The sequence below is a fragment of the Lipomyces japonicus genome, assembly GCF_038497905.1.
Source record: "Lipomyces japonicus strain CBS 7319 unplaced genomic scaffold V1514scaffold_17, whole genome shotgun sequence".
NCBI classification, from domain to species: Eukaryota; Fungi; Ascomycota; class Lipomycetes; order Lipomycetales; family Lipomycetaceae; genus Lipomyces; species Lipomyces japonicus.
Window position 1 is genome coordinate 255,884 of NW_027117829.1, and position 8,711 is coordinate 264,594.

The following is an 8,711-nucleotide window of genomic DNA, read 5'->3' on the forward strand; positions in this document are numbered from 1 at the left end:
TTTTTCCACTCAAAAAACCCTTTTGCCCTGGTGGTTGTTGTGGTTGGTGCTCTGGGGGGGGGGGGGGGGGGGGGGGGGGGGGGGGGGGGGGGGGGGGGGGGGGGGGGGGGGGGGCGGCCCCCCCCCCCCGACCCAGCATACTTTGATTCTGCTCTTCATATGATCCCTGAATTGCCTGTACATCATGGATATCAATGCACACATGGTAAAACATTTAACGTAGGTCATTACCGAACTGGACACATCACCGAGCTGGACACTGCTTTCACTACCCCCAACAAAAAGCAGAATTACAGCACCACAATGCTTATAATAAAATTAAATATTTTAAATAGAATTTACAACTAAAATAAACTATTTTGACAAGTGCGTGCAGTTTGTTAGGTACCGCGGCAGATGCTACAATGAGAAACACTCCATTGGTGCTGTTGACAAGAATCACCAACTTCTCGCAAATCGTGCTCTGGCTGATTATCAACACCACGTTGTTCCAGCAGCGCTTGTCCTTTCCCTATAGTAAGGATTCCTCCTTTCTGGAGCTTAGTCCTTTTGGCCCTCCGACGCTTGGCTAGCGCATGGTTGGCCTTTTGAAGCATCTTGATCTCAAACCTCAGCATGGCCAATTCGTGCATTGTTGCCATTGTACCCTTTGTAAACTGATCAACAGCACTAATAACAAGTGTTGGAGAGCTACTTCCATAGCGCGCAATCCGAGTTTTAAGAAAATCCGACTGCGACCAGGCCTCTGTTGGGTTAAAAGGCGTCTGTGAGAGCCAATGCTGGGTGTCGCGTACAGGAGAGCTAAGCGGCGTTGGAGTCCGTAACCTCACATCCAGCTTTGACAAGACAGTTTCTGGACTGAAAGACACTAATCCAGGTCCTCTAAATCCGCCTTTAACATTTGCTTCTGTAAAAGCTGAGTAGAAAGCCAACTTGAAAGCGATCAGAAACTCTTGTTCATGGGTGATACGCGACCTCACAAGCATCTCAACCTCCCGTCCGTACACCCGTTTCAATGGACCAAAGCAACCAACGTCAAAGGGCTGGAGCAAATGTGATGAATGAGGTAGCATACAGACAGTTATAATATTTTTTTCGACGCAAAACCTGTTGAATTCGACCGAGCGATGGCTCTCGTGGCCATTAATAACCAACATCCGATATACACCCGTGGTGCAACGAGCAGTATGTGTGTCGAAGTGCTTTATCCATTCCAGGCTGGTATCATTGTTGGTCCATCCATTCTCAGTAGTTCTGATGGCCCAGTCATGCCGAAGGTCGGCTTCTAAGTACCAAGGTCCAAGGTGGTACACGCCCTTGAACACGATGAATGGCGGGACGCACCAACCATCTGCACACACTCCCTGGATCACCGTAACCCATTTCCGGTTGCTACGTTGTACTGTTTTTGCCCTTTCACGTCTTTCGACGCGTTAAACGACCATTGTTGGGTTGATAATACCCATCGCAAAGCCTGTCTCGTCGAAGTTGTAAAGATCACAATATTGAATGCCGTACTTAGCCCTTATGCTCTGTACGAGCTCAAACCACGCGTTAATTTTTGCCTAATCTTCGCATAAGGCTCTCTGGTAATCATAACCACGATTAAATCGCATCCGGACCTCTGGTGTCTCTTGACAAACTTTGAAGACCAGTTCTTCCCGACGCGTCCCGCGTCGCGCTCTGCCAGCAGGACATTGGCCATAGCTTCCACATCAGCAAGTCGGGGTGAAAATCTTCGCGCATCTAATTCCAATATGTATCTTAAAAAAGTTTCCTCCTCTAGTCTCCTCAGTCTCATCGAATTGGGGATGCAATCTTGTCGAGAGCGTCTACCCTTCAATCTGCAAGCAAGAGTAGATTTTGAAACTTCATAGATGTGTGCAGCAGCTCGAATGCTTAATTTTGGGGTTCTATCTATAGCCTGAACGGCTAACAATAAACGAGCTTCATTTGAAGACGATTCCACTTTTTTTGGCACAGAAATGATGCTTTAGGTAAAAGACGTGTGGATTGGAGTAGAAGTGTCCAGCTCGGTGATATGTCCAGCTCGGTAATGACCTACGTTATCACAAACTAAAATGGTGACAATGATAAGTCACAAACGGCGTAACCACAAAAACTAACAATGTAATCAAGGTTGCCGTTTCATTTAGCTAGGGGCACCCGGGGTAAGGGCGTAATTTTAGTAGTAAAAAAAAAATTGGGGCACTTTCAAAAGTTGTATTTCATTTCTGCGTCGCATCTAGGGGCACTCAAGTGCCCCTTACATTATTAGAGCATTAGAGAGGCAGCAAAGCTTCAGCAGTGTTCACAAACTGCAAATCTCATGATTATGTAGTAATAGTTGACTTTTTTTCAAAATTATTTTCATTTTCATTTTCCACTTAGAGTTTTTTACTTTGCTGAATTTTATTTTAATTTTTAATGACAATTTTTTTTCTATTTCTTCTATTTTTTTTATGTAATTAATGAATTATTTATCTATGGCAATTTTTTTTAAAATTGTAATGTGACGAACCGGGGGTAAGGGCCGTGATGAAGCTCTTTCAGAATAGTCGTCGTAATAAATGATATTGCTATATTAAATTATAAGTTCGAATAACAGCTGCCTTCTCAAGTCCGCAGCGTTACCGGAATACAAGCTACTATATACGACCCCGACCCGACCCGACCCCGACCCGACCCCTACCCCAATCCGACCCTACCCCGACCCGACCCGACCCCGACCCCGACTACCAGAGGTTACCCGGTGTTGGGATCCTTTGCGCGTCACATCGTTCTCCCTCTCTAGAGTGATCGTCTCGATCACAGTAAGTTATTCGGTACAGCACTACGACAGGTTAGTTATCTTTTCATAGGATCTTGTGGTAGATGACGAGGCCCAGGTTTAGTAGACTGATAGTCCTCAGGTTGCGCACTTCTATGAAGCGCTCACCTGGTTGCGTAGTTAAGACTGGTAGTTGGTCCGCGGCAATCCAAGAGATCTCGCTTTCCGGCCGATCACGCCATTTAACAAGACAAAATTGGAGGCCCGCTTCTCGGTGACTGGACAATATCTTCTCCACGACGGGGATGTCGGAGGATGCGGCATGCGGTGGTATCTCATCCGGTAGAGGTAGATCCTAATTTAGAATACCACTAGTAGGCGTGTATGGTTCCACCAAGGAGACATGGAACACAGGGTGAACATTAACACGTTGGGGATCGTCCAGCTTAACTTCATATGCTACTAGGTTAATCTCGCGGATAATGGTGCTAAAGATGCAACGATTGCCGAGCTTCCGTTTAACGCGAAGGGGCTTCCGTTTAACGCGAAGGGGCGGAAATTCTTTGTCGAAACCATGACTCGATCGCCATTCTTAAAGGTAATATCTAGGCGAGTGCGATCTACAATCTCTTTGTAACGTCGGTTGGCTAATACAAGGCGCTCTCGACATGATTCGTGAATTTCGGCAAGTTTCTCTGTCAAGTGCGACTCCTGGGGACTCCCGACTGTAGTAGACATAGTACCAGGTCAGTCCCAGGTCAGTCCCAGGGGTTCACGCCAACATACGTTTGAAACGGTGTCTTACCTAGTGCTTCGTGGACACTGGTATTGTAGGCGTATTCAGCCGCTGGCAATAGGGACGCCCAGTCACCTTGTGTGTACGAGCAATAAGAACGCAAATATTGTTCCAACGTTTGATTTTGCCGATCCGTTTGTCCGTCCGTTTGAGGGTGATAAGCAGACCTCAAATTGACCGGGTCGGGGTCGAGGTCATAAACTATGGGCCATAGAATTGGTTGGATTTAACTGTTTAATGATCCATGTCACTTTTCTCGCGCGTACGCTCACTGCCCATACCGCAACGTTCGCCGTCATGTCAAATTTATAATTATTCGTACGCGCGCAGTCAGGTATTATGTGGCGCAATTTCCTTACGATTTGAAAAAGCTCATGGTGATGAACAGACATTGTGCAGTCATTCTCATTTGAGGCCAGTTGGCGAATACGGAATTCACGGTACAATTATTAATTCCCTGTCTTGTTAAGCTAAATATTATGGCACGCTGATGTCTCAGAAATTCAGAAATTAATGAACGGGCATCCTCGTCGAATTGATGCTTAATTTGAGAAGCACCGATATTTTTTCAAAACAAATATTAAATATATTAAATATAAATTTAATAAACATGGGACCTAGTTGAAGCTCAACGGTTATTTAACTGTATATGAAACGCTTGCATTTTCTTATACTTGTTGCATAGGAGGATAATTTGGGTGAAATATCTTTTCCGTGCCAAGACATTATCTGAGACATTATGCCCACGTGGATATTGAGCTCATACACGGCTGCATTTCATCAAGAACATCTGAACGCTCGTTTTGCTCATGTGTTTTCACTAATCTTTTTGATAATTTGACGATTGTTTAAGATATATCCTCGCACTTTCAAAACATTATATATATATATTGACAAAATGGATTTTGCATCTTTCAAAGAGTTTGAGGTTCCAACGAGCTCACCATTTGTTTCAGACAAATCTTCCACAGCTATATCGATTTCGCCTTTACTGGTTCAGATTGTGCGGTCTGCTTTGGAAATACCTCTTTCACCGATGACGCCGAAGCGTCGAACTACAATCGCTGCGATTGCTTTGCAGAAAAACTTATCGTTAAGTATTGTGGAGAATATGATGGAAATTTATTGCTCGCGAGAGATAATCTTGAGATTTGGATTTTCGGAAAACCTTTTAAGTCCTGCAGGGAAGCGAAGAAAAAATGGTCTGCCACATGGTCATATAAAACGTCCACTCAATTCTTTCATGTTATATCGGCGAGTCCAGACTTACTTATTTCACGCAAGTATGAAATATCATCATACTCCTTTTATTTCAAAATTGAATAAAGTCAACCATCAAGCCATATCTATTGTTATTGGTCAGCTATGGTGCACAGAAAGGCAGTTAGTTCGAGATGAATTTTTTAAGCTTTCTCAGCAGGAATCTTTACTTCATAAAGAGCTCCATCCTGACTATAAATTTAGTCCCAGAAAGCGGCAGCAGAAATCAAAAATTGGCTCGGTAGAGTCCCGATATCTCCCTATTATGCCTCGGCCAAGTCCAGGGACTGTCGAGCTTAACGCATCCAATACTAGTATTGAAATAAGTGATAATAGAGTAATCAATGGGACAATCTCGTCATTAAAAGCTATTGACGCGGTGCATGATCCGCTCACGACTTTTTACGACGTTATAACTCTACCATCAGCAATGCTAGAGGAGGACGTGGACAAAGATTACGGAAATAGGTTCAATATTATTCAGTCAAATGAATCATTTGAAGATACAAAAAAAGAAGCTCTCGATTTTGGTGTATTTCGAGCTAGTTTATCTAGTACTAACGTGTGCTTTCCCAGCACTCTTGGAGATCAACTTTGTGCTGTATATGATACTTTGCGAATTGACTCAGTGGCTACTTTTGAAGGCTTTGATTTGGGTGGTGTTCAATGGGTTGAACAGAATGACCAATAGTCATTCGTTGGAGTCTGAAACTAGGCTATTGTGTGTGAAAGTAAATCTCAATTGGAGAACTATTAGCAGGCAAAATGGTGTCGTGCTAAAAATGATTCAGGTGTATCAACTATTTTAGACTGTAAAATTTTGAGATTATGACTGCCGTCAGGATGCTACATTTATTTTTGTACTTCCAAAAACCACATTAATATGGTTGATTGTTATTAGAGTAACTTAAAATTTACAAACCTTTTCTATGGCTCGTATTTAATAGTGGTTAAAATCTGATATTAAACCTATTTAATGGCGCTAACAACATATATAAAAATGAACAAAAATTACGACGCTAATGACTGCCACTTAGTTTCCCGAGATTACGATATTTAATAAAACAATAAATTTACATATAATGAGAAGTATTCTCCATGTTATCAAGGCTACCACAACTATTTATAATATCCATAAGTTCTCTTAGCGTATCACAATCTGTAGACCACTTAGTAAATCCCCAGTTTAAGTTTAAAAAGCTAGAGTTACATACCACCAATAAAAAATTGACTATTGGGAGAAAAGTGTATATCAGTATTATGATCAACAAAAATATTTTCCAATGAAAGCTGATCATTTAAAGAACTCGATTCTATTTGTTCTGAATTGAACACTGTACCAAAATTACTCATTTGAAATTCGTCTTCTTCAAAATATGGTGTGACAAGAGTGTCGAAATCTGTGTATAAAGATTCAACATCTCTTGTCATTTTCAATGAAACTTTAGCATTTTTTTCTTCTAATATACCTTTACGTATATTTTCAGCTCCTGGGAGTTCAGGAGGTACAATAGTTCGCTCCAAAAGCCAGTCAGCAAAACATTTTAATCTTGGTTCGGATCTATACAAAACTGTGTACTTTAACCAAAAATTTTGGTCTTTTTCTTTGTAGGATGCCCAAATTTTTGACAAAACTGAAGAAAGCGCAAGTTGATTTGTACCTGGTAAAACTCGACTATAGTAAGAGCGAAAACCAATGAAAGCATTCAATGCTGTGCCATTGTTTTTGTAAGAATGACTTTGTTTAGTTTTTTGAGAAGTTTTTAAATTTTTTATATTTCTTTCTTCAATCATGTCAGACACATTTGAAAACAGTTGAGAATCTGCTGATGATTCAAGCTCCATAAGAAAACACTTGGAAGTGTAATCAGAAGGAGAGCGAATTGCATTGTCAGCAGCTAGCTTAGGCATATCAGCCATATCAAATTTGAGAACATCACAAAATGGCTTTAAGTTGGGATCCCTTGTGGCAGAACGACGAAAACCCAACGATTGCAAGCCTGTTTGTCTCACTGTCTGTCTGCGCTTTCGAACATATGACGACTTCATTGGTTGATGAAACTTGTGGGAAATGTGGTGACTTCGTGCCATTCCCTAGTATATAAACATAGTCTTCTACTATATCTAAATTAAAGCTAAACTTGTAAAAGCTCATTTTTATTGATCTATCTTGGTTTAATGAAATGAGGCATTCATTTACCAGGGTACACCCTGTATTCTGAGACAAAGTAGTTCAGAAAATATCGTACGTGCATGGGGTACCAGCTGCCCCAAAATGTGAGGCTCCCTTTAAACTTAATCGTAAGCAAGGTACCCCAACAATCCATAAACAATGATTTTTAGGTAGATACAAATCATTGAAAATGTTGCAATTAGCTATATTATTCGTAAACAAGATATAAATATTTCCATTGAATAAAATAGCCAGTCATCAAAAAAATGTTGAAAGCTATTCTAGTTATACTCTCAAAGCTCGGCGAAACATTAAATTTATAAATGCGCTCGGTAAATCAATTTACATGTCGATTGTTGATTTTTACGTTATTGAAAATAAAGTAGCCACGGGCAGTTGTTATCCATGTCATTGCACTTTCGTCAGTATACGTCTACGCCTGTGTGTGTACATCATTAGTACTATTTGATTAATTGCCGCAAACATGGCCCACTTTACCTAGCATTTCTAAACCTTTGGAAATAAGTTAGAAAATTATATCGCCTCCCAGATTATATATTTTTCTTACCAGTTGTCTAACTGTACTTTAGAATAACCTGTCAAATCCCGCAAATGACGTTTTTCAAATTCGGATGGATAAGGATTATACATATGATCATTAAGCCTATAATTGTTAGATCACTTAACAAATCGACTTTCACCAAAGATCACCATTTCCACAAAATAGTGCGCGGAGGTGGCTTGTTTGCATGTTGTACTGGTTGCACTGAGGCATGAGACAGCACCCTCCCAATTTTGTGTTTCGTTCTTAAATGCAGAATAATTGTAATAATCTCGGCGTCCCTTTCTGCTTGGAGGACTGTATTGATTAGATTATAAAGACAATTAACTTGCCTCATGATCAAGGGCATGATAGATTGACCAGTGAATGTGTCTCCGTGTAATTGATCAATTATATTCTAAAACAAAATTGTTAACAATAGATGATACGCGTAATAAGATTACTATTAACCTTTAAAGTACTCATGATTTTTGTCGTTTTCTCTTTCAGATCACTAGGATCACCGCAAATAATTATATTCAATATTTCCGAAATCATTTTATTAATTATTTTGAGTCTGTATACTGATAAGTTCATGATTAATCATAGTTCATGTAATCCTACCGTGAATCAGTTATTTCTGGCATTTTCATTTCCATTTTCAATTTAAGAAATACACGACTTCTGACTTTGACAAGGTGCTCCTTTTTATGTACACGTATTGTATGATTGGCTAAAGCGTGAAATGAGGTTTTGATGGTGTAAAACAGCCAGATACATCTTGGAGTACCATGTGTAACAATAAGCGCTAAGTGGACTGTCGTACAAAAGTCGCTGTAATTTAATAATCACGAAGCAGTGTCAAATAACGCCACTCCATCAACTAAAAATCTTATGCACGCTATTATTTTTAGCTATTTCCATATTTTATTTGCACCACTTAAAAAAAGAACATCGAAAACATTTACGCTACTAAATTTGGTCGAGTTCTCATATCCTGGACCTAACAGTGTAATCAAGGTTGCCGTGCCATTTAGTTACAGGACACTCGGGGTAAGGGCGTAATTGTCGGGGTCGGGGTCGGGGGTCGGGGTCGGGGTCGGGGGTCGGGGTCGGGGTCGGGGTCGGGGTCGGGGTCGGGGTCGGGGTCGGGGTCGGGGTCGGGGTCGGG

General features: G+C 41.0%; 3 protein-coding genes across 3 annotated transcripts; 1 reads left to right on the forward strand and 2 right to left on the reverse strand.

Annotated features, from left to right (window-relative positions):
* Positions 1-4,464: 4,464 nt before the first annotated feature.
* V1514DRAFT_342579 (uncharacterized protein) lies at positions 4,465-5,517 on the forward strand (the record flags this gene model as incomplete). Its single annotated transcript, XM_066929111.1, has 1 exon — positions 4,465-5,517. One exon carries the CDS (start codon positions 4,465-4,467, stop codon positions 5,515-5,517), a length of 1,053 nt encoding a protein of 350 aa, XP_066783676.1.
* Positions 5,518-5,899: 382 nt separating this feature from the next.
* On the reverse strand, positions 5,900-6,875 carry V1514DRAFT_342580 (uncharacterized protein; the record flags this gene model as incomplete). Its single annotated transcript, XM_066929112.1, has 2 exons — positions 5,900-5,985; positions 6,041-6,875. The coding sequence occupies 2 exons, from the start codon at positions 6,873-6,875 to the stop codon at positions 5,900-5,902; spliced, it is 921 nt and encodes a 306-aa protein (XP_066783677.1).
* Positions 6,876-7,171: 296 nt separating this feature from the next.
* On the reverse strand, positions 7,172-8,535 carry V1514DRAFT_330421 (uncharacterized protein). The gene is made up of 5 exons (XM_066927491.1): positions 8,012-8,535; positions 7,711-7,958; positions 7,568-7,663; positions 7,498-7,512; positions 7,172-7,438 (listed from the first exon to the last, which is right to left on the reverse strand). Exons 1-5 carry the CDS (start codon positions 8,135-8,137, stop codon positions 7,408-7,410), a joined length of 516 nt encoding a protein of 171 aa, XP_066783678.1. The 5' UTR covers positions 8,138-8,535; the 3' UTR covers positions 7,172-7,407.
* Positions 8,536-8,711: the final 176 nt, after the last annotated feature.

Coding starts and splice junctions, on each gene's coding strand:
- V1514DRAFT_330421 (XM_066927491.1), bottom strand. CDS start 8,137: ATGAACTTATCAGTATACAGACTCAAAATAATTAATAAAATGATTTCG. Junction 7,959..8,011: donor AAATCATGAGTACTTTAAAG/GTTAATAGTAAT, acceptor ATTTTGTTTTAG/AATATAATTGATCAATTACA. Junction 7,664..7,710: donor CGCACTATTTTGTGGAAATG/GTGATCTTTGGT, acceptor TAACAATTATAG/GCTTAATGATCATATGTATA.